Source organism: Phyllobates terribilis, unplaced genomic scaffold, assembly GCF_046119375.1.
Source record: "Phyllobates terribilis strain yellow unplaced genomic scaffold, ASM4611937v1 Scaffold_3__8_contigs__length_932513732, whole genome shotgun sequence".
Lineage (NCBI taxonomy): Eukaryota > Metazoa > Chordata > Amphibia > Anura > Dendrobatidae > Phyllobates > Phyllobates terribilis.
In genome coordinates, this window is record NW_027362763.1 from 531,592,378 (window position 1) to 531,618,215 (window position 25,838).

At 41.9% G+C, this 25,838-nt stretch overlaps 1 protein-coding gene across 7 annotated transcripts in view; it reads right to left on the minus strand.

Moving 5' to 3' along the window:
* The window catches only part of AHI1 (Abelson helper integration site 1), a 280,181-nt gene extending 256,663 nt beyond the window's left edge, over positions 1-23,518 (minus strand). For 2 of the 7 annotated variants that reach the window (XM_073671287.1, XM_073671291.1), the window contains exons 1-7: positions 23,254-23,518; positions 21,499-21,575; positions 18,677-18,801; positions 14,315-14,880; positions 9,857-9,999; positions 8,128-8,326; positions 6,183-6,375 (exon numbers count right to left, since the gene is read on the minus strand). In XM_073671287.1, coding sequence (XP_073527388.1) covers positions 6,183-6,375; positions 8,128-8,326; positions 9,857-9,999; positions 14,315-14,880; positions 18,677-18,801; positions 21,499-21,508 — 1,236 coding nt within the window. In that variant the 5' untranslated portion in view covers positions 21,509-21,575; positions 23,254-23,518. Of the gene's footprint in view, positions 1-6,182; positions 6,376-8,127; positions 8,327-9,856; positions 10,000-14,314; positions 14,881-18,578; positions 18,600-18,676; positions 18,803-21,498; positions 21,576-23,253 lie in introns of those variants that run through there. The other 5 variants (XM_073671289.1, XM_073671290.1, XM_073671288.1 and 2 more) reach the window with 5 other exon arrangements.
* Between the last annotated feature and the right edge of the window lie 2,320 nt (positions 23,519-25,838).

A 25,838-nucleotide genomic window follows, 5' to 3' on the forward strand; every position in this document is an offset into this window, starting at 1 on the left:
AGGGCTATTTGACCATGAAGGAGAGTGATGGGGTGCAACGCCAGATGACCTGGCCTCTACAGTCACCAGACCTGAACCCAATCAAGATGGTTTGGGGTGAGCTGGAAAGCAGAGTGAAGGCAAAAGGGCCAACAAGTGCTAAGCATCTCTGGGAACTCCTTCAAGATTGTTGGAAGACTATTTCCGGTGACTACCTCTTGAAGCTCATCAAGAGAATCCCAAGACTGTGCAAAGCAGTCATCAAAGCAAAAGGTGGCTACTTTGAAGAACCTAGAATATAAGACATATTTTCAGTTGTTTCACACTTTTTTGTTAAGTATATAATTCCACATGTGTTAATTCATAGTTTTGATGCCTTCAGTGTGAATGTACAATTTTCATAGTCATGAAAATACAGAAAAATCTTTAAATGAGAAGGTGTGTCCAAACTTTTGGTCTGTACTGTACATACGCACACACACTGGGTACGGAAAGTATTCAGACCCCTTTGAATGTTTCACTCTGTTTCATTGCAGCCATTCGGTAAATTCTAAAAAGTTCATTTTTTTCTCATTAAGGTACACTCTGCACCCCATCTTGACTGAAAAAAAAAAAAAAAATGTAGAAATTTTTGCAAATTTATTAAAAAAGAAAAACTGAAATATCACAAGGTCATAAATATTTAGACCCTTTGCTCAGACACTCAAATTTAAATCACATGCTGTCCATTTCCTTGTGATCCTCCTTGAGATGGTTCCACTCCTTCATTGGAGTCCAGCTGGGTTTAATTAAACTGATAGGACTTGATTTGGAAAGGCACACACCTGTCTATATAAGACCTCACAGCTCACAGTGCATGTCAGACCAAATGAGAATCATGAGCTCAAAGGAACTGCCCAAGGAGCTCAGAGACAGAATTGTGGCAAGGCACAGATCTGGCCAAGGTTACAAAAGAATTTCTGCAGTACTCAAGGTTCCTAAGAGCACAGTGGCCTCCATAATCCTTAAATGGAAGAAACTGGGGACTACCAGAAGTCTTCCTAGACCTGGCCATCCAGCCAAAATGAGCAATCGGGGGAGAAGAGCCTTGGTGAGAGAGATAAAAAAGAACCCCAAGATCACTGTGGCTGAGCTCCAAAGATGCAGTAGGGAGATGGGAGAAAGTTCCACAAAGTCAACTATCACTGCAGCCCTCCACCAGTCGGGCCTTTATGGCAGAGTGGCCCGACGGTGGCTTCTCCTCAGAGCAAGACATATGAAAGCCTGCATAGAGTTTGCTCAAAAACACATGAAGGACTCCCAGACTATGAGAAGTAAGATTCTCTGGTCTGATGAGACGGAGATAAAACTTTTTGGTGATAATTCTAAGAGGTATGAGTGGAGAAAACCAGGCACTGTTCATCACCTGCCCAATACAATCCCAACAGTGAAACATAGTGGTGGCAGCATCATGCTATGGGGGTGTTTTTCAGCTGCAGGGACAGGATGACTGGTTGCAATTGAAGGAAACATGAATGCAGCCAAGTACAGAGATATCCTGGATGAAAACCTCTTCCAGAGTGCTCTGGACCTCAGACTTGGCCGAAGGTTCACCTTCCAACAAGACAATGACCCTAAGCACACAGCTAAAATAACAAAGGAGTGGCTTCAGAACAACTCTGTGACCATTCTTGACTGGCCCAGCCAGAGCCCTGACCTAAACCCAATTGAGCATCTCTGGAGAGACCTGAAAATGGCTGTCCACCAACGCTCACCATCCAACCTGAAGGAACTGGAGAGGATCTGCAAGGAAGAATGGCAGAGGAACCCCAAATCAAGGTGTGAAAAACTTGTTGCATCACTCCCAAGACGACTCATGGCAGTACTAGCTCAAAAGGGTGCTTCCACTGAATACTGAGCAAAGGGTTTGAATACTTATGACCATGTGATATTTCAGTTTTTCTTTAATAAATTTGCAAAAATTTCTACAAATCAGTTTTTTTCAGTCAAGATGGGGTGCAGAGTGTACTTTAGGCTTCGTGCCCACTAAGCGTTTTTGATGCGTTTCCGCAGCGGAAACGCATCAAAAACGCTTGGTAATCCGCACCACATGGTCCTCAATGGCATTCTGCAATGTCAATGCACATGCTGCGGATTATTCCGCTCAAAAATCCGCAGCATGTTCATTAATTTTGCGGAAGCGCAGCGGAATTGCCGCCATTGACTTGCATTAAGACGCATATAATCCGTGTCTGTACATTTGTACACGCGGATTATATGCGTTTCAATGTGCGGATGGTACCCAGTTCTGGAGGAGAGAAGACTCTCACCTAGACCTGGGTACCATTGTACCTGTGAAAAAAGGAATAAAATAATAAATAAAGTTTATATTTACCTTCTGGCGGGCCGGCCGGCAGCGCTTATCTTCCAGGACCTGAGATGACGTCGCGGTCATGTGACCGCAGGCTGTCTCGCGATATGCCGGCAACCTGGAAGGAGCGCGACAACACACGCGGCACCACACGCGGCGGGGGATCAGTAAGTATAGCTTTATTTTTACGGTCACACTATATAAATCCATGCTGTTTGCATGGATTTATATAGTGTGACCTAGTTGTCAAGCACTTTCCAAGTGATGCTATCGCCTGGAAAGTGCTTGTAGTCTGCATACATAAACGCATGTGAATATGCATGTGAATACGCGTGTATTCTGCAGGAAAAAAACATGCACAATCTGCATGCGTTTTTTCTGGCAAGGGAGATGCAGAAACGCTGCAGAAAGTTTCTGCTTCATTTCTGCATCGTGGGCACATAGCCTTAATGAGAAAAAAAAAAAAAACTTTAGAATTTACCAAATGGCTGCAATGAAACAAAGAGTGAAAAATGTAAAGGGGTCTGAATACTACTTTCCGTACCCACTGTATGTAAAATATATATATATATATATATATATATATATATATATATATATATATATATATATATATATATATATAACACACACACACACACACACACACACTATATAATCAGCTTATCCCTTCTGTCTGTCCGTCCAGGAAATCCCGCGTCGCTGATTGGTCCGGCCGCGGCCAATAAGCGACGTGGGATTTCAGAACAAGATGGCGGCGGTTAGTGGCTCATCTGCCGCACGGAGGTCAGCGGCGACGCAGCCGGGAGATGACCGATGCTAGAAGGTCATCTCCCGGCTGCTCGCAGCAGAAGTACCCTGACCGGCGGCCTCACTCCCCGGTCCTCCCTTCACACTTGCCGTCGGGAGATCAGCGGCCCTAGCCGCTGATCTCCCGACGGTAGCCGTATGGAGGTCAGCGGCAATGCAGCCGGGAGATGACTCGCAGCGGAAGTACCCGCACAGGCAGCGCCGCACCCCGGTCCTCACTAACACGGTTCATTAATTGTCAGTCAGCGATATTGGTGACAAATTTAAACACGCTCTCCGGCCAAATGGCGACGGATTTAAAATAAGTACGCCACCGTCGGGAGATAGCAAGGCTCATGTGACTCACCAACTGCCTATGACGTACTGAACATGTTTTGTCAGTCAGTGTGTGTGATGTACTTCTGTCACGTTTAATGAATACGTTCTGTCAGTCACAGTGCGACATAGTTCAGTCACGTTTACTAGGGGCCCCGGGGGGATACATTGGGGGGTTAAGTTAAAGTAGTGCACAACCCATTTAAACACTGCTTTGCTGATTAGTCGCGCCCGGTCGGCCGCATACATATTCTAGAATACCCGATGCGTTAGAATAGGCCACCATCTAGTATATATATATATATATATATATATATATATATATATATATATATATATATATATATATATATATATATATATATATATATATATATATATATATATATATATATATATATCTACACTGCTCAAAAAAATAAGGGAACACTTAAGCAACAGAATATAACTCTAAGTGAATCAAACTTCTGTGAAATCAAACTGTCCACTTAGGAAGCAACACTGATTGACAATCAATTTCACATGCTGTTGTGCAAATGGAATAGACAATAGATGGAAATTATTGGCAATTATCAAGACACCCTCAATAAAGGAGTGGTTCTGCAGGTGGGGACCACAGACCACATCTCAGTACCAATGCTTTATGCCTGATGTTTTGGTCACTTTTGAATGTTGGTTGTGCTTTCACACTCGTGGTAGCATGAGACGGACTCTACAACCCACAGAAGTTGCTCAGGTAGTGCAGCTCATCCAGGATGGCACATCAATGCGAGCTGTGGCAAGAAGGTTTGCTGTGTCTGTCAGCGTAGTGTCCAGAGGTTGGAAGCGCTACCAGGAGACAGGCCAGTACACCAGGAGACGTGGAGGGGGCCGTAGGAGGGCAACAACCCAGCAGCAGGACCGCTACCTCCACCTTTGTGCAAGGAGGAACAGGAGGAGCACTGCCTGAGCCCTGCAAAATGACCTCCAGTAGGCCACAAATGTGCATGTGTCTGCACAAACGGTTAGAAACCCACTCCATGAGGGTGGTATGATGGCCCGACGTCCACAGATGGGGGTTGTGCTCACAGCCCAACACCGTGCAGGACGCTTGGCATTTGCCACAGAACACCAGGATTGGCAAAGTCGCCATGGGCGCCCTGTGCTCTTCACAGATGAAAGGTTCACACTGAGCACATGTGACAGACGTGACAGAGTCTGGAGACACCGTGGAGAGCGATCTGCTGCCTGCAACATCCTTCAGCATGACCGGTTTGGCAGTGGGTCAGTAATGGTGTGGGGTGGCATTTCTTAGGAGGGCCGCACAGCCCTCCATGTGCTCGCCAGAGGTAGCCTGACTGCCATTAGGTACCGAGATGAGATCCTCAGACCCCTTGTGAGACCATATGCTGGTGCGGTTGGCCCTGGATTCCTTCTAATGCAGGACAATGCCAGACCTCATGTGGCTGGAGTGTGTCAGCAGTTCCTGCAAGATGAAGGCATTGAAGCTGTGGACTGGCCCATCCGTTCCCCAGACCTGAATCCGATTAAGCACATCTGGGACATCAGGTCTCGCTCCATCCACCAACGTCACGTTGCACCACAGACTGTCCAGGAGTTGGCGGATGCTTTAGTCCAGGTCTGGGAGGAGATCCCACAGGAGACCATCCGCAATCTCATCAGGAGCATGCCCAGGCGTTGTAGGGAGGTCATACAGGCACGTGGAGGCCACACACAATGCTGAGCCTCATTTTGACTTGTTTTAAGGACATTACATCAAAGTTAGATCAGCCTGTAGTGTGTTTTTCCACATTAATTTTGGGGGTGACTCCAAATCCAGGCCTCCATTGGTTAATAAATTTGATTTCCATTGATGATTTTTGTGTGATTTTGTTGTCAGCACATTCAACTTTGTACAGAACAAAGTATTCAATGAGAATATTTCATTCATTCAGATCTAGGATGTGTTATTTGAGTTTTCTCTTTACTTTTTTGAGCAGTGTATATATATGTGTATATATATATATATATATATATATATATATATATATATATATATATATATATATATATATATATATATATATATATATATATATATATATATACATACACACACACAAACACATACATACATGTATACACATTACAGCTGTCATAGCTTTAAAGTGGGATGGAGTGAATATGTTCCTTAAACAGCAAGAAAAGAAATATTACTACTCAAAAAAAATTGTAGAACTGCATTTTCATTTATTTCCCCTAAAAATAGAGAATACATTTCCCCATATAAAATCTACAACTCATCCTGCAAAAAAAATAGGATGACATTATAGAAGGAATGAAAAATTCATACTTCTCAGAATCCAAAAGTTATGATTCTCTGAAGGCGTGACTGAAAAATAAGTTTTAATCCATGAAACAGATACATTTTTTATATTCCTGTATTCGAACTGACCCATAGAACAAATTTTACATATTATTTACACGACAGGATGCACAGTCTGAATAGATAGCTGTGATACTCCCACCACCACTCCCACAAAATTACATAAAAGTTAAATAATACATTATATGTTACCAAAAATTCTTCCAATAAAAACTACAGCTAGTCAACTTGTCCAGCAAAAAAACAAACCAAAAACAAAACATCGCACAGTAAAAAAAAAAAAAAGTTGTGGTTCTTAGACTATGCCAAAGAAGCTCCAAAACAGGCCAAATCATTCTGTACGTTGATGCATAGACATTTTACCTCAAAGAATATGATAACATTGGGGCTGTCTTCCTTGATGTGCAAAAAGTGTGTGAACTTCTCCATAAATATGATTTGCTCATCCCACTCAGGAACCAACGTCTTCAGCCGCTTGAAGTCGTATGCTTGTGTGCACTTGGCCAGGACATACTCAATACTTTCTTGGTCATGAAATGATAAAACTGCATCAGAGCTGAAAAAAAAGAAAGAAAATCTTTTCACCAACAATACAACAATTAAACCACGAGGTGTAAATTGGAAGTGATCAGAATATGTAACATTGTTTGATTTTTAATTAGTTATTCTGGGCATATCAGATATTTTTATGAATATGCGAACACTGTAAGTCCATCCGCAAAGCTGCTCGCACTAAGACAGCAGGGACAGCACTATTTATTATAGATATATAAATATTGAGATATATATACATAGATATATATATATATATATATATATATATATATATATATATTCAGTTGTGCCGTAAATAAAGTACTGTATGGCAACAAAAAAAAACCCCGCAGTATGTGTATGTATATATATATATATATATATATATATATACACAGTACAGACCAAAAGTTTGGACACACCTTCTCATTTAAAGATTTTTCTGTATTTTCATGACTTTGAAAATTGTACATTCACACTGAAGGCATCAAAACTATGAATTAACACATGTGGAATTATATACTTAACAAAAAAGTGTGAAACAACTGAAAATATGTCTTATATTTTAGGTTCTTCAAAGTAGCCACCTTTTGCTTTGATGACTGCTTTGCACACTCTTGGCATTCTGTTGATGAGCTTCAAGAGGTAGTCACTGGAAATGGTCTTCCAACAATCTTGAAGGAGTTCCCAGAGATGCTTAGCACTTGTTGGCCCTTTTGCCACACTGCGGGTTTCTTTTGTTGCCATACAGTACCTTATTTACGGCACAACTGATAATTTTGCCGCTTCATTGCAGTGGAGCCCCCTTTACTTGAGCGTGGTTCATTCTAGCGACTGGTGGTGCTCACAGAGGTTGAATTATCATTACAAGGGGTTGTCCTCTAATCTTTGTCCCAGGGCGCAGTTTGGTATATTAAGAAAAAAATAATAATCATACTGGACTCACCGTCCCTCCATTTGGCTCCCGGTGTCTGGCGTTGGCTGTGCTGCTGACATCAGGTAGACAGCCAATCAGAGAACTTGGTGGCTCTGCCAGTACAGTCGTACCGCCTCATTTAGAGTCACTGATTGGCAGCAGACATGATGCCACACAACCAAACCAATGCCAGACACAGAGCAGTAGCGGAGATTCACTGGATGGCAAGCAGGGCTGTGGAGTCGGTAAGCAAAACCTTCAATTCAGACTCCTCAATTTCCATGACTCCGACTCCCTCATACATGGCTCATGATTAAGTGATAAATTTACTGTAGTACAGATTCATCTCAGCTAAAAGTCTAGACCCTTAGATCAGGAATAGGACAGACATTTATAGGACATTTCAGAACTTTCCCAAATTCTTATGAAAAAATATTCCCCAGAAACTGCATTGAATGACAGTACCCAATTTATTATATATTTTAGGAATCGGTGTCGGACCATTTTATACCAACTCCGACTCCACCAAAATGGGCACCGACTCTGACTCCACAGCCCTGATGGCAAGTGCAGTCCGTTTTTGTTTTTTTGTTTGTTTTTTATAGTAAACTGCACCTGGAGACTATGTATAACTGAAAGGGAACAACTCCTTATAGTGATCTTACAGTTCTATAAAAAAAATCATGTAGGGTTTGCTTTTGCTGTAAACCAGTAAAAATACATAGAAGTGAATTGATATAATTTTCCATCAGGTCGATACTTTTTTTAGTTGCACACTATTGGTCTGTAAATATAAAACCACCCTAAATAATATTAAAAAGCATTCCAAAGACTTTGATAGTATTTTGCTTTTATTACCTGGTTTCTTTCTTGACATATTCCCCTGTTTTTTGATCAATGATGTGAATTTTCACCAGGGGTCGAGATACCATAAGGTCGGTTTTGAGTTTGTCTGATCGATGAATATAAACTCCCAACACCAGGCGGTCATCATACACGACTCTAGGGCAGCTGTCATCTACATCGTCCTCTTTTGCATCAAGGTTTTCTATATCATCTAAAAATAGAGTGTTTCCAGAGCAAAAAAATGTAAATCTTGTATGCGGACCAAAATTTAAAAAAATAAAAAAAAAATCTGAATTTTTTTTCCCCACAAAAATATATAGTATTTGAGGTGTGAATGAGGTTTTTAAAAAGCCATTTATCCACAATGGAAATCTGAATGGATTTTAGGGCAAAATGACAATTTTCTTTATCTTTTGCATTGAAAAAAAACAAACTGAACTCTACATAAAAAAAAAAGAAAAAAAAAAAAACATTTTATCTGTTAAAAGCATGCCGCAAAAAGAGTACAAGTTTCCACAGTTTGAGAGTTAGAAATGAATTTACAAAGAAAATTATTCAGATGCTGGAATCACCTGTAGCTGAGTATTAAAGGCAATCTCTCAGCAGGTTTTTGCTGTATAGTTTGAGAGCACCATGACATAGGGGAACAGACCCTCATTACAATGATCTGTCACTTATTAAGCTGTGTTTTGCTGTTTCAATACAATCAGTGTTTTATTAGCAGGAGATTATCACGACAGTACAACTGGCCTCGTGGTCCAACCTCACTCCCAGCACTGATTAGCAGCTTTCTGTCACTATACATTGTACACGGAAAACTGCTATAATCAGTGGTGTGTGGAGTTACACACAGCTCAGCATGCTCAGCTCTGCATCAGAGAAAACTGTGATTCTATTACAATTGCTGCACCCAGTAAACTAAGTGATACATTGCTGGAATCAGGGTCTCTGTCACTAACAAGTGCTGCTGTCAAATTACATAGCAACAGCCTGGCGACAGATTCTCTTTAAGTCTTATAAGAGCGAAAGAAAATGTATTTAAAGTAGTTAGTCAGGTTGCGGACGGAGTTTCTAAAGGCGCCGCTCTCCTCAAGGATCAGTGATGTAAAAGGTGACAGTCATATGAGTAATCAATTGACAGCTTCCCCGACTAAATCCTCTTCTGTGCAAGCACAGATACAAGAAGATCCGCTGCCTGCATCTGTGAAAGCTTTCCATGCCTGCACCAAAGAGTACTAAGCCAGAGAAGAGGTCATGTGTTTATCCCCGACAAAAATTACCATCTTAAGTGCTGGCGGAGGTCGGAAGCAATGAGTGTATTATGACTGATCATGCCAGTACAATGCAGCTCAAAACTTTTTACAAATTTGGCCAGAAAGTGTCCAACCCCTTTAAACATAATTTGCAAGCCAGCAAATGACCTCACATCATTGATCTTATCAACATATGGATGAAAATCCAAAAGAGAATTGGGAAAAATAGGGCTTTAAATATGGTCATTCTAAAACATTTGGATTTCAATGTTGGAAGTCACAAAAAAAAATAAAATATCAACGCACATTTTGGTGAATCTGTATGAAATGTATGATATTAGCCATGCTATGAAATGTGGAGATGCCCCTTCTGACACTACTTGGTTTTCCCATAATTGTAAACCCTCAAGGGAACGTTTTTTATGCCAGTTGTTTGGGACTAGAAACACTGAAACATTTATATGCTGCTGATTCTATACATTACTAACCCGTTTTATGCTTTTTCTTGGATTTTTTGCCTCTAACTTTAGGAACCGCTTCCAGTATTTCAGCATTATGTGGTGATGCCTCTGGTTCTGGTTGACCGTGTTCTTCTGCTGGTGTGCCTTCCAGCTCCGAAATAGACATAACACTGGGAAAACAAAGTACTACACAATTCAGATCACACTCAGAATATCAGCGTATAGAAAGAAGGGGCTCTAATCTTATACCATATATACAATCAGAGTTATGTATGATTATCAGCAGAAATATAACACATACAATGTATTCTTCCCAAAAGGTTATATACACTGGACGTGATGGACTCCCACCATGGCAATAGACCCCAGCTGTTATAGCTGACCACCATTGTATATACACCCATAAGCTGAATTGTGGGTGTCATAGTAAATGATCTAAAGAACGTCTCTACAGGGGCTGTCAATAAATAAAGGACACTAACCATGAAAACCTTCACAGTAGCCGCTCTTCTCCCTCCACTGACTAGCTGCATTTTAGAAGCCACGATTATTCTGCGCTGTCCTTCTGGATGCCGATAACAGCATGGAAATAGAGGTAGCGGCAAAATTTTTTGATGGCCCATGTCTTTATTACCCATGCTAAAAATCCAAAACCATGTGGTTTTTAGATTTAAAGGGGTTTTCCACCTTTGGGGACAATATTTTTGTCTTTCTTGCATGGCCGACCGTTTGCTCCTATAGCCGCTGCATTACTCTGTCTATTGAAGGCTGCAGAATGAGTTAATGGGGTTGGCCACATTATATTTATTTTACCAGATGTGTTAGGGACATAATTTTGTGGATATTTAGATTATGTTCACACGCAGCATTTTTTTCTACAGCAAAACCTGCTCTCTTGGCAGTAAAAAGGCTGTGTTGGAAGCGAAAGTTTTGAAGCTTTTGTTGTGTTTTTATGACATTTTTTAGGTTATAGGGACTTCGTAGCAGGGCTGTGGAGTCGGAGTTGGAGCCCATTTTCATGGAGTCGGTATAAAATGGACCAACTCAGTTTCCTAAAATATATAATAAATTGGGTACAGTAGTTCAGTGCAGTTTGTAGGGAATATTTTTTCAAAAGAATTTGGGAAAGTTATGAAATGTCCTATAAATGTCTGTCCTATTCCTGATCTAAGGGTCTAGACTTTTAGCTGAGATGAATCGGTGCTACAGTAAATTTATCAATTAAACATGAGCCATGTATGAGGGAGTCAGAATCGTGGAGTCGGTGTCATGGAAATTGAGGAGTCGGAGGTTTGGCTTACCCACTCCATAGCCCTGCTTAGTAGGGCACACACTCCATTGAGCAGGTCGAGCCATTGTCGTCTACTATTTTGGGTTCAACCTCCGTGGCTAGGCAGGATTTTGTTTTAGGCATTTTTAGTGTAAGTTGCTGTAGTATTGTCTACAATATTTATCCTATCTTTCCCCCTTGTCCCATAATTGTTAGGGCGCAGACAGACTGCCGTATTTCATGACCGAGGATCGCATCATAAACCTCGTACTTGCCGGCACCTCCCTGACCTGAGCTTGACTGCTGCATAGAAATCCATCACGCTGTCAAGCTCAGGTCAGGAGAGCTGCCGGCCAGTCTGTGCAGTGCGATGCGATCATCGCACTAGTTATACGGCCGTCTGCTTGCACCCTTACTATACAATTTAACCTTTGTGTCCCTAATCTATATCCTTGATTGTATAGAGAATACGTTGGTCAAATAAACTGCAAGAATTATAATTGAGAATAATTTTTGCCTCGAGTTTTAACTACCGTAAATCTAATAAATTCATAGCTTTAGTGGAGTTTTTTCTAGTTCTGTTTTTTCATATATGGCTCCCTAAGGTCACAGGTAATTTTGTCTTTAATTGTCTTGTTTTAGGAAAATAGCCCAAACACAGGGAGACGATACAAACTCGGTGCAGATGTAGTTTTTGGTATCTAGTATTACACAGTCAGTAAGATTGGTAAGAACAGCTACGCTGAAACGTCTGAACCAGTTTTATCACACAAAATTAGTCATTAAATGGAGCCAATCAGAAACTTCTACACACCCAAACAATTTCAATGTCTCTGCAGCCCTTTAAAAGATAAACAAGTTGATCTCTTTATGACCCCAGAGGGATGTGCCAGCACCGGTAAAAGGCCAGAAGAGCATTGTGGCAGGATGATGTACTTACAGCTTCTCAGTCTCACTGTGTATTTCCTGACTAGCGCCACTCTCCTCTTGTTGACTTACAAGTTGATGGAAATACAGCTTGAGGCTGAGGAGCTGTAAGTGCATTGTCACACCCACACATATATCTCTGAAAGTGTATTGTGTGGGTGTGACAATGCACTTACAGCTCCTCAGCCTCAAGCTGTATTTCCATCAACTTGTAAGTCAACAAGAGGAGAGTGGCGCTAGTCAGGAAATACACAGTGAGACTGAGAAGCTGTAAGTACATCATCCTGCCACAATGCTCGTCCGGCATTTCTCGCTGCAGGCATATATATATCTTCAAAAGATTATTTCTCGTTGCTGGAGAATCACTTTGGGGATCATACAGGTATAAATTTGCTTATCTAAAAATTCAAAGACAAGACCAGCAATACCTTTAAATGGCCAGTCGGTTCATCCGTCACTGAGAAATTATATGCAAATGAGTTTGTAGATTTGAAGCCTCCGTCACTCCAGCTCTATTCCCCAGCCAGTGCCGCCTCCTCTTGCTTGACTGACAGCCTCTGTGCGACTTCAGGCAAAGGAGCCGTCAGTCGAGCAGGAGGAAGCAGTACTGGCGGGAAACAGAGCTAGGGTGACAGAGAATTCAGATCTACCATAGTCATCCAGCCTTGTCTATCAATTCAAACGCCAATTTCTCAGTAACAGAAGAACAGACTGTAAAGGTATTGCTGGACTTTCATAGCGCTACATGCGCATATAAATAGTTTGGGATGTGAAATCCTGCTGTCAGAAGGGGGAGGTGATAAAAGTATAACTGACGTTTAAAGAGATATTGCAGCAGGATGTCTTGTGTTTGTCTGTAACTCTTAATCACTCCTCCCCATAGAACTGTATGTAAAAGTCAATATTCACTGAAGACAGATTTTACCCATGAAATTAAACTTTTGAGAAGATTGACCACTCAAGGAGGAGAAAGAAGATTTCTTCTTTCAAAAGTATCTGATTTTCACGCGTACTATTGATTTATGAAATAAAAATTAAACAACGGTTACTTTTTCAATTTTGCATGCCACAGTGCAGTTACCATGTATTAATCACATCCCAATTACTGCTACAGCAATGACCTTGCAAAAGTACAATATGAGACACTGCACTGCAATAATGCAACATATATGTACAGTATCTTCCATGGTTCTGCATTTCACTGCACCCCATAAATATCAGCTTATCAGCACTCGGTAGGACAGAAGAGATTTAGGGCTGCACTCCTTCCTTAGAATAGATTTGTAATGATATATGACAGTTTTAGGAATCAGCTGGACTAGTACTAGTAGTCACGTCATGTCGGGTTCCCGTCTCAGAATGAAGCTCAGGTACTGAGCCTGCATTATTGCAGGCAGATATGTCACACAGCCAGGATCTGCCTCTGATAGCAGTGGGTAGAGAGCGCTGCTGGTAAACACTTAAGAAGTCTGTAAAAGTTTTGTCTATCAAAATATGAAATTAACTAACCCAATAGGTAAATGACGCAACGAGCAAGAAAAAAAATACTTTTTTTGGTCAGTGCAACTCCACCAAGAAAATGCAATTAGAAGCAATCAAAACATTGCATTTACCCTAAAATTGGATCAGTAAATACGTCAGCTCTCCACGTGAAAAAAAAGCCCTCACACAGCTCCATCTACTGAAAACATTACTCTCGGAAAATGGCAACACAAACATTTTTGGTTCTTTGACAAATTTCACAAATTTTTTTACCACTTAAAAAATTCAGAAGTTAGAAATTGCTGTAAATGTATTTTTTTAAAGTAATTTTACAGCGATTGGTATTATTTTCCTGCTTTCCAGTACATTGACTGATAAAATGAATGGTGCCGTTTAAAACTACAACTCGTCTAGCAAAAAAACAAGCCCTCATACGGCTATATTGTAAAAGAAAAAACGGCAAGTAGAAAAAAAAAAAAGATTTGCATATAGATAGATAGATATTCTTATTAAAATGGCAAAAAGATGACTTCACAAGACGTAAAAACTATAAAAAGAGAGAAAAGCAATTTCTTATTTAGTGACTCTTTTTTCTATCTTATAGAAATAATTCTAATACGCTTTTTATGTCTAGTTGTACTTTTTTTTTGAGGCATTAGTATTACTAGTCCAGGGAGTCAAGGCATGTTCTCTACTGAACCGTATATGATTAGGCAATATGGGCTTGAACCCTCAGGAGCCACACAAAAAAAATATGGCTTCAAAACCACTGGACATATGGTTAGCCACCACTAAAAAAGAAGTACCTGGTTTCCTGCTCAGTTTCCACCAAAGCTCTCTTCTTTTTCCTTTTTTTCTTCTCAGTTCCATTTTGCAGCAGAAGATGCTGTTGGTCATCCCCAGTGAAGTTATGAGCCCTTAGTTTCTTTTTCATTTTCTCTTTGATTTCATTTGTTTCCTCCTGAGAAACATGGAGCCTATAAGCCTCAAAAAGCTCTTCCTCATATTCAAGATCAGTAGGACTACGCTCTTCTACTGATGTAGCCTCTGCTGCAATCCCAAAACGTTTGACTCGCTGTCCATCAAAATGTGAACTACTAGCGTTGAGTTGATGTGCAACATCCAAGTTTCCCATCTGAAGTTCGCTCGGGGCGTCTGTCCCACTGATTTTCTTTATTTTCTTCTTTTCGGATTTTGCATGCTTTTGCTCTTTAGCACTGTTATTGCCTCCATCTTCACTTTCTCGCAGCAATTCTCTTGCTTTTTTCTTTGCAATCCTTGGACTATCCTCTTCTATGCTGGTTGTTCTGCTCTCTTGTGTTTCTTGAACACGATCTTTGGCTGGGTGAAGTGGATTGCTGAAGGTTTCAAGCTGTATGATAGAAAGGAAACATTTCATTAGAAAATGATGCAATATAATCTAAATTTAAACAACAGTTATTGAACCTTACTTAAAGGGGTTGTCCACTACTTGGACAACCCCTTCTTGATCTAAATGTTTGAGGCAGATAAAATAAAAAGTCTATTCTCCCCTCGTGTTCCAGCAGTGTCAGCACTCACAGTCCCAGGGCTCTCGTGCGGTTGTTGTGACATGTGACCCCGGCGCCCTATCAGTGCTGGCGTCACTGTCCCCGTCTTTGGACAAATTGAATATGAAGAGGAAGTCTATGCTGCGGTTGATCTCTGACTTCCTCTTCATGTTCAACTCGACAGGAGATGGGGACAGTGACACCAGTGCTGATTGGGCGCCGGGATCATGTGTCATAACGACCGCACGAGTGCCGACACTGCGGGAACAGCGCCGGGAAGGAAGGGGAGTATAAGCCAAGCATTGGGAATAACAAGGAGTTGTCCAAGTAGTGGACAACTTCTTTAAAATACTATTCATGCCACATGTTATGAGAAATACCCAATTCAATAGATACGAGATAGAGTTAGGAGTTAGGCAAAGATGGAACACGATAACAAAGCCTCTCTAATGTTAGAAAAAGTCACCATTAGCAATTCCAAATAATTAATTATGCAGAAAACAAGCACTCTTGAAGCTAAAAATATTTAGAGCTTATTGCACTCAAAAAAGGCTACAAAGCCAAAATATATAAGATGATATAACCAGGTCATCAGTAACAATGCAAGCACATACAATGTTGTGGATAGTTAAGTCGTTTTAATGATTTCATCAATAATATATAAACCCAATCAATGTATATACAACAAGAATAGACTTACCCATAAACAGGGCGCGCTAAGCAAAGTGAACAAGAACATGCACCCCCATGTGTCTCTTATGTATAGTATGTTCAATAGGAATTTACTACGGTTACTCTGGTCCACTGAGGAGTTCTTAACCCCTTCCTGCAAAATGATGTAACTGTACGTTAAGATTGTAGCTGATTTACTGCAATCTGACATACACTTATGTCAGGGAGATGGCATGGGCACAGAAGTTGTGCCTGTGCCATCTGCAGAAGGAGCTACATGTTATACACAGCCAAGCTGCATGTGCTGAGAGCAGACATAGTGCCAATCTCACAGCACTTCAACCCCTCATATACAGCTGTCTGTAGTGACAGCGGCATGTAAGGAATCTGACAAAAGGGAGATTGTTCTCATTGTCAGACCATCGGCAGAATGTCATAACATAAGGCTTCCCTGTCTGCCATATCCCTCAGCCAATCAGGTCCCGCTGGAGGCAGGGCCTAAGTATTTCTCCCATAATTATCAGATCAATGCAAACCCCAATATTCATCCCTGACCACTAGCTCTGAAAGGTCTAAGAAGATTCTTTGATCAGAGAAAGCTCTACTCCTGGGAAAGGTACTTCCCGGCCTCTGCGTATACAAAAATTCAGTCTTTTTGTCTTCTTCTCATCAAATCTGCTTGCTGTAATTAACTGATCACTAGAGGAGGCCCCTACTTCAATGGCGAGGGAAGGGTCAACTCACTTTCGTTGTTATAATTAGCTTCTCCCTTCCCCACATGTCCAATGTGAGGGGGACATGCCCCCTTCTCTGGAGAGGTCTGTATGGATTTTAATTTTTCTCTGAGACAATAAGAAATGGTTTCATTAAAAAAACAAAAAACAAAAGAAAAGACGCTGCAAAAACAATATATATTTGCCTCGTAAATATGGCAACCCAAAAATAATTATTTTTTTTGCAAGTGTGTAATTATTGTACAAAACAATAAAACTATATAAATTTGGTATTGCTATAATTATGCTGACCCACACAATGAGGTCAACACTTTATTTGTGCAGAACAGCGAAAAGTTTAAAACGCAAAACAACAGTGTCAGAACTGTTTATTTTATATTCCTTCCCATAAACAGTTAATAAAAGTTTATCAATTTATATGTACTCCAAAATGATGCCACTGACCAATACAACTTATCCTGAAAACAAAGCAAGCCCTTATAGGACTATGTCGCAGGGTATATTAAAAACTTATGCCTCTTGCAACGCAAACTAAAAACTGGATAAATAAAATCATCTAGCATAAAGGCCAAAACTGTCTGTGACATCAAAGGGTTAAGCCCACAAGTAATAGACTGAAATGACACATTTACAATTAGATGCGTGTTTTCTTTTTAAATGATCTAGCTGTAAATATTTCGTTATATACTTGTTACCGTGCCCACTGCTGTTCTTTTGATTCCGTCTCATAACATTCACCTAACGCGCCCAGTGACGGGGGTCACACATGCCCAGTGGCTCAATCCCACTGCCCACATTCTCTTGAACATGGGCAGGCAATTCACTAAGAACCACCTAACGTGAAGGGTCTTTTTCTCATAAGTATTTGACACATTAGGAAACCAGAGGCAGTGTACGACTGGGCAGGGTGAATTATTTCCAAGAGAGCCCAATTCGATTGAGCTGAAATTTTCCCTTTATTAATATGCAATTTAGGCTGGCTAGTGCCCGGTTGGGCATATCTGTGCACCTGTAGTCTTTGGCTACTCTTCGCCCAGCTCAGCACTGTCCTCTGCTTTTTGAATGACAGATGATAGAGGTGATGTCCTGCAGCAGAGCCTTGATCTCCACTGCCAATCAAGAAGTGGGGGGAGAGAGGAGAGGAGCTGAAGACGGTAAGCGCACCAATATGTTTACCAGAGCACTAGTTTACATATGGATAAAAATCTAATTTCAGTGTAAATGAAGCACCGGAGGGTGACAAAATAAGTATAGTGGGAAATATTTCACCCTACCCTATCTGGTTCTTAGTCAAATTCTTACAGACGGTAATCACTCTTTAAAGGAAAACTAACGTTTAAAGTTATTGTAGTGGAAAGAAGGTTTCCCTTTTCCGGCGCTTCCGGAAGATAAGGATGATTAAAGATTAATTTTTTTTCTCAATATCAGATTTATTCGAACACTTACAAATGTTAGATTAACTCGGAAGTGCCGAAAAAGGGAAACCTTCTTTCCACTACACTATCCAACATGCACGCCTTATACCATGGCTGATATAGTTCCTGCATTTGTGCTGCAGACCGGAGGATTGCAAAGAGCTGATCCACTATACGGATCATTTGAGTGAAAACACAAGACATCTAAAGGGTGAGTGCAAAAAACAAATACTGTTGTGGCAAATGCACATATTCATCTACACTTAGACTCTGCGCCCCTTGTCTCTCCCTTTATCCCTCTTTTTATTACCGTTTAAAGTTATTATAAGATAGGTGCTAACTTGTAGATTGGTGGGAGTTCGACCACAGTGATCCCCAAGAATCCCAAGAACGGGGCTCTGAAATGCTCTGGCAGAATGGAACAGTTGCAGAGCATGTGTATCACGGCTCCATTCGTTTGCTATGAGACTGGCAGAAATAACAGCACAGCGCTTTTCCATGACATGAAGAAACCATTGCGATTTGCATAGAAATTTGTCATGATCTGTTCAATCATCTGTGAAATACTGCCTCTGCCCGAATCTGGAATATCCTGTAGTGGTATTCCTCCTGCGGATCACTTCAACTCCAAAAAGGATTTAATGACATGGAGGGCAGGAGGCAAAAAGGACTCCAGATACGGAAGGGAAATTGCCCTAAAATCAGGACATTTTTACTTACATTTTATAAGTATTCTCTGTTCTGCAAGGACAAAACCATAAATAGGTCAGTAGGAAACAAATTAAATTCTAAAAATACATTACATAAGATTTACATACTATAACATGTTCCTCTTTAGGCATTTTCTTCTTTTTTGTCCTTTTCTTTGCTTCTGAAAGAGCAGCATAACTCTCGAAGACCTCATCAAAGCGACTCTTTGTCCTCACTTTTGCCTCACTTTCTACTGCAAACATAGAAATGTATACACAGAAATGTATAGAAATATATAGATACATAATCTACAAGATACAATATTCTATCTGATCTGTCAATATTCAAAACAACAATTATATAATGTCATGACTACGACTCAACACTTAACTGGTCAGCAGCTCTCCCAATCAGAGCGTGACAGCTGTATAGAAATACATGAAACAGTCACGCTCAGGAGGGGAGAGCTGCCGACCAGTCCGAGCATTGCGTTCCGATCTCGCTCTGATTTATACGGCCGTCTGACTCAGCCCTAATGCAGTCCGCTTAAAGAAGCACTCCTCCTCCCATCAAAGTTTGTATCCTCTTAATAAATTGCAGTCATCATATTATATAGCACTGTGTACTTACAATTGATTATTTTGCCTTTCTATGCAACTAATTCTTCTGTTTTCCATTAGGTCTATGACATCACGTGATTAAAAACTGACTGAATCTTTCTAAGCTCTATGTAGAAACAGGAGGTCAAATTTCCCTGTATAAGTTATGAGTCACTGCAAAAGTCAATGGCAGGGGGAGGAGGGAGCAGCTGGGTCAGGAGGTGAAGAGGGGAGTGATAAATGCAGGGACTAGATACCTCCTGTTTCTACAGGGTGGGCCATTTATATGGATACACCTAAATTAAATGGCAATGGTTGGTGATATCAACTTCCCGTTTGTGGCACATTAGTATATGGGAGGGGGAAAACTTTTCCAGATAGGTGGTGACCATGGCAGCCATTTTGAAGTCGGCCATTTTGGATCCAACTTTATTTTTTTCAATGGGAAGAGGGTCATGTGACACATCAAACTTATTGAGAATTTCATAAGAAAAACAATGGTGTGCTTGGGTTTAACGTAACTGTATTCTTTCATGAGTTTTTTACAAGTTTATGACCACTTATAAAATGTGTTCAAAGTGCTGCCCATTGTGTTGGATTGTCAATGCAGCCCTCTTCTCCCACTATTGACACACTGATGGCAACACCGCAGAAGAAATGCTAGCACAGGCTTCCAGTATCCGTTGTTTCAGATGCTGCACATCTTGTATCTTGATAGTATGGTGTGGTATATGGGGTACAAAGATAGTGGGGTCATTCTTCATCAATGGAAACCTCAATGCCACTGGATATCTGAAATTGCTACATGATGATGTGTTGCCCTCTTTATGCACTGAAGATGGCACGTTCCCTGAGTTTTTCCAACAAGATGGTGCACCACCACATTATGGGTGTCAGGTCCGAGCATTCCTACATGAACAGTTTCCTGGAAAGTGCCGCCATGGTCACCACCCACCTGGAAAAGTTTTCCCCCTCCCATATACTAATGTGCCACAAACAGGAAGTTGATATCACCAACCATTCCCATTTAATTTAGGTGTATCCATATAAATGGCCCACCCTGTACATAGAAGCAGAGAAAAGAGAAGAATAAGCTGGGTAAAAAGGCAAAATGAGCAATTGTAAGTACACAGTGCTATATAAAATGACGATTGCAATATATTAAGAGGATACAAAATTTGAAGTGCTTCTTTAATGCAGAAATGACTACCCTGATTACACAAATAGCAAATCTTGTACCTCATTTTTATTCCTGTCTCTAATGTTTTCAATCATTTTCATAAGAATAGTCAAAGAAGTCACTAGTGGCAATGGTGTCACGTATAGGTCTCAGATGAGGCCCAGGACACCATCCAAATATCATCCATACTGGTGTCCTTTTGCAGAGGAGAGGTGCTCATATATTTTAGGGTCACTCTCCTTTATAATCTATGGGGAATATGAAAATAAACAGGTTTAATAGTTTCCCTGTGTCTAGTTTTGTATGTCTTAATGTTTCTGGCCAAGAACCATCTAAATCAAATACATTACATTAAAAGTACCCCAACGAGGACATGATTGTACTGTAATACCCCCTAGAACAGGAGAGAACACCCTTTTGAGATCCAAGGGCTACATTGACAGATTGAATCACAGTATTATCTTTTAAGTACTTTACGACATATTGAAAGTATGTTCCATAAATATCTAATAGGTACCGATTTCATTTACAGGGCTCCCATCTATCGGGAAAGTAAAGGTACCCATCTCAGTCTAGAAATCAGGAGACCGTTCTGTATTGGAGTTTATGTGAGACGCTGAAACAGCCGAGTGCTTCTCTCCTCCCATAAACTACAATGAACAGAACAGCACTCAAGCATGGCCACTTTGTCACTTCATCTACTCTTTTTTTGTGCTAAAGGAGTCAGGACTCCATAATGCCAGAACATGGCTGGCCCAGAAATGACCATACAGTACACCATCCATAACTGCCCGTCCCTAGTGCTACGCACCACTGCTCTTCTCCTAGACATAGAAGATAAAGGTGACAGACACTATGCAGATGGCTGCACAGAAAAGGTACTAAAGGCCGCAGGGGGCTCCTAAGCCTCAGGTTGTGCACCCCTTCCCTAAAGAGATGGTGGGCACATTTTAAAGGTACATATACAACAGGCTGTGAATTTAAGGTCTAGGTCATTAACATTCAGGGTGACCACGCATGCGAGGTCAATTCACTGCTACAAACTAGAGACAGAACGACAGAGTTCACCAAAGTGAAGTCCAGGGCTGGACACCTAAAGGTCACCATTGGCCATCACTAATACAAGTAATAACCGGTCACAAAAGAAAATGAACAATAATAACAATTTCACCTGTAGGCATCTTCAATCCAAGAACCAATACAGGTCACATAAAATCATGTTGGCTTCACATCTGTCCAGATTTCATCCTGTATGAATGAGATAAAATACATGAATAACATAGGAGAGACTAATAGTAGCTCACATTCATATTGCGTTTAGTACAAGACATCCCCAGCCCTTCCAGGCAGCAGAGAGGCTGGGGCAGGACAAGTTTTGGTTTATCTGCTGGTTATGGGGACACTGTCAGTGGAGCACTCTGCCTGGCAATGAGTATAGGGCTTTGGAACCATATAGGGCTCCCTCTACTCTGCCTGGCAATGAGTATTGGGCTTTGGCACCATATAGGGCTCCCTCTACTCTGCCTGGCAATGAGTATTGGGCTTTGGCACCATATAGGGCTCCCTCTACTCTGCCTGGCAATGAGTATTGGGCTTTGGCACCATATAGGGCTCCCTCTACTCTGCCTGGCAAAGTGTATAGGGCTTTGGCACCATACTGGGCTCCTTCTACTCTGCCTGGCAATGAGTATAGAGCTTTGGCACCATACTGGGCTCTTTCTACTCTGCCTGGTAAAGTGTATAGAGCTTTGGCACCATATTGGGCTCCTTCTACTCTGCCTGGCAATGAGTATAGGGCTGTGGCATCATATGGGGACTCCAGCCACCTCTGTATATTGAGGCACCCTTTGGCTCCCCACAGTTAAGGAAGCACCCTGCCTGGCAATATTTAAAGAGGTTATCCCAGAATCAGCTTTTTTTTTTCTATACCCCACGTATTCTTCTATTTACAGACATCACACTGTAAAATCCTGAGACATTTACAACTTTGTTTTCTGTTTTTGACTGTAGATTTCTAAATTTTGCTTGATTTACTGTAGGAAACAAGAGGTTCTGCAGAGACGTACATGCTAGAGACGGTGCGAATCGATTCACAGGACAGGGTCTGGCGGCCACATCAGTAATCTGTGACAGCAGGATGGGAGCAGCAGACTCTTACCCGATGTCATCCCCTGCCTGACACAACGTCATCATTGCAGAGTGATAGTGAACATGTGACATCGTGCCTGGCCGGCTAATCAAAAGAAGAGCTGCAGATGCCAGGAAGATCACTGTCTGGGTCCTGTGAATGGATTGGTACCATCGCTAGTGACTGCCATGGTACAGCTACTGCAGCCCCACAGACCACTGTATAGCCCTGTACAGGTCAGCGCTGGGCGGCGGGGCACAGCTTACATGGCTTTATGCATCACTGCCTTTGTCAGCGATGGTTAGGCTGTATTCACATTGTGTTTTTGCCCTACATTTGGTGTGTACATCGGGGTAGCTCTCCACATACACAGGGCCATAGACAGCAGCCATATACATGTCTCCTTGGCTTCTGTCTGTATTTGTATACAGGAAAAACAAGGTAAGAAACAGCAGAGTATTTCCAGTGAGGGAAAGAAGACGGACAAGATGTGGCCCAGGAAACCAGGCTGACCAACCTACATATAGTGGATGGGTTGAGCTGTGATACAATGTGTGAGGCATCACTGCTGCAGCTCGGTCATAGTGACCACTATGTGTAACACGATTGTGAGTGTGGCACTACCCCTTTAAGAGGTATGTTTACACAGGCAGACATGACAGCAGCGCTCATGTTATTGTAGCAGTGCTCGGTGCTGTACACATGGAGAGCTGTGAGGCTGCAGCACCGCACCAGGTGTCTCCGTTATGGAGAACGACACTGTCAAAGCATCAACAAGATGACGCGTCCGCGACTCACCTGAGCGGCGGCGGAGACTGCGCACTGCCCGGAGCTCCCAGCGCCCTACCCGGAGCCCGGAGCTCACAGCACACTACCAGGAACCCACAGCGTACTGCCCGCTCTTCCGTTACTTTCCTTACTTTTGCCACAACAGCTCCTCGGTAACCGGTCCCGCCTACTGCCGTCACCCTGGTGACCGAGGAGCCAGTCAGAATAGAAAGGGTGGAGGCTAGAACGTATGGCCTCCATGCAGGTCACATGATCACACAGGAAGGGCGGGGCTTACAAATGCATCTCTATGGAGGGGACGGGGAGGAGGAGGCTACGCATGTGGGGAAAGGGGGAGAGAGACTGAAGGAAGAGAGCAGCCCGAGAACCTACCATCGCCCCCTTACATGATATGGGGTCTTACTGGGGATTAGTGTGCGACATTGGGGTGTACAGTGTCCATTTTAGGACACAATCAGATATCAAAATCAAACATCAGAATGATGTCAGTTTGAGGCTAAATACCCTGTCTGAGAACTGATTCTGACGAGTGATTCTGACGAATGATTCTGACGAGTGATTCTGACGTGTGATTTTGACGAGTGATTCTGACGAGTGATTCTGACGAGTGATTTTGACGAGTGATTCTGACGAGTGATTCTGACGAGTGATTCTGACGAGTGATTCTGACGTGTGATTCTGACGAGTGATTCTGACGAGTGATTCTGACGAGTGATTCTGACGTGTGATTCTGACGAGTGATTCTGACGAGTGATTTTGACGAGTGATTCTGACGAGTGATTTTGACGTGTGATTCTGACGAGTGATTCTGACGAGTGATTCTGACGAGTGATTTTGACGAGTGATTCTCTGACGAGTGATTCTGACGAGTGATTTTGACGAGTGATTCTGACGAGTGATTTTGACGTGTGATTCTGACGTGTGATTCTGACGAGTGATTTTGACGAGTGATTTTGACGTGTGATTCTGACGTGTGATTCTGACGAGTGATTCTGACGAGTGATTTTGACGAGTGATTCTGACGAGTGATTTTGACGAGTGATTCTCTGACGAGTAATTTTGACGAGTGATTCTGACGAGTGATTCTGACGAGTGATTCTGACGAGTGATTCTGACGTGTGATTCTGACGAGTGATTCTGACGAGTGATTTTGACGAGTGATTCTCTGACGAGTGATTCTGACGAGTGATTTTGACGTGTGATTCTGACGTGTGATTCTGACGAGTGATTCTGACGAGTGATTCTGACGTGTGATTCTGACGAGTGATTCTGACGAGTGATTCTGACGAGTGATTCTGACGAGTGATTCTGACGAGTGATTCTGACGAGTGATTCTGACGTGTGATTCTGACGAGTGATTCTGACGAGTGATTTTGACGAGTGATTTTGACGAGTGATTCTGACGAGTGATTCTGACGAGTGATTTTGACGTGTGATTCTGACGAGTGATTCTGACGAGTGATTCTGACGAGTGATTCTGACGAGTGATTTTGACGAGTGATTTTGACGAGTGATTCTGACGAGTGATTTTGACGAGTGATTCTGACGAGTGATTCTGACGAGTGATTTTGACGAGTGATTCTGACGTGTGATTCTGACGAGTGATTCTGACGAGTGATTCTGACGTGTGATTCTGACGTGTGATTCTGACGAGTGATTCTGACGTGTGATTCTGACGTGTGATTCTGACGAGTGATTCTGACGAGTGATTCTGACGTGTGATTCTGACGAGTGATTCTGACGAGTGATTTTGACATGTGATTCTGACGAGTGATTCTGACGAGTGATTTTGACGAGTGATTCTGACGAGTGATTCTGACGAGTGATTTTGACGAGTGATTCTGACGAGTGATTTTGACGTGTGATTCTGACGAGTGATTCTGACGAGTGATTTTGACGTGTGATTCTGACGAGTGATTTTGACGAGTGATTTTGACGTGTGATTCTGACGAGTGATTCTGACGAGTGATTTTGACGAGTGATTCTGACGAGTGAGTGGTGGTCACTACTGCGTTCTGATTGGGCGGCCTTGCCTTAAAGAAGGCAACATAGTAGCGCTTCCGTCCTTTGTTCCTGACCGCGTGCTGGTTTGCAGATCGTAGTAGAGTTCTCCGGGCTGTGACTCCACATCGATTTATCTATTCTTCAACGGTTCTTCTGACACCTATACTCTGTGCACGATAGGTATCGTTTGGGGTCTCAAATGCGTTTCCATTTTTACTTCATTTATAGGACACCTACCAATTATCTGCTATCATTGCTCTGGAGGGAGGGCTTGGCTTCTCTCTGTGTACATATGCTTTTACATGGGCAGCCATTTTAGGGACTCTCGTGTGCACACACCCAACAAACAGTGCGGTTCAGACGGTATTTTTTACTTTTTTTAAATGTTCCATGTATGCTCACTGTATGCTATTCTTTAGTTCAGATGTCTTACAATAGCGAGGAATTTGTCCGTGAATTGATTGAGCTGTATCGGCCCCTGCCCTGCCTTTGGCAGATTAAATCGGCCGAGTACAGCAATAGAAATAAAAAAAAGGGAGGCATATGAGAAACTGGTTGCTCTCTTTAAGCAGCATAATCCCTGCGAGAAG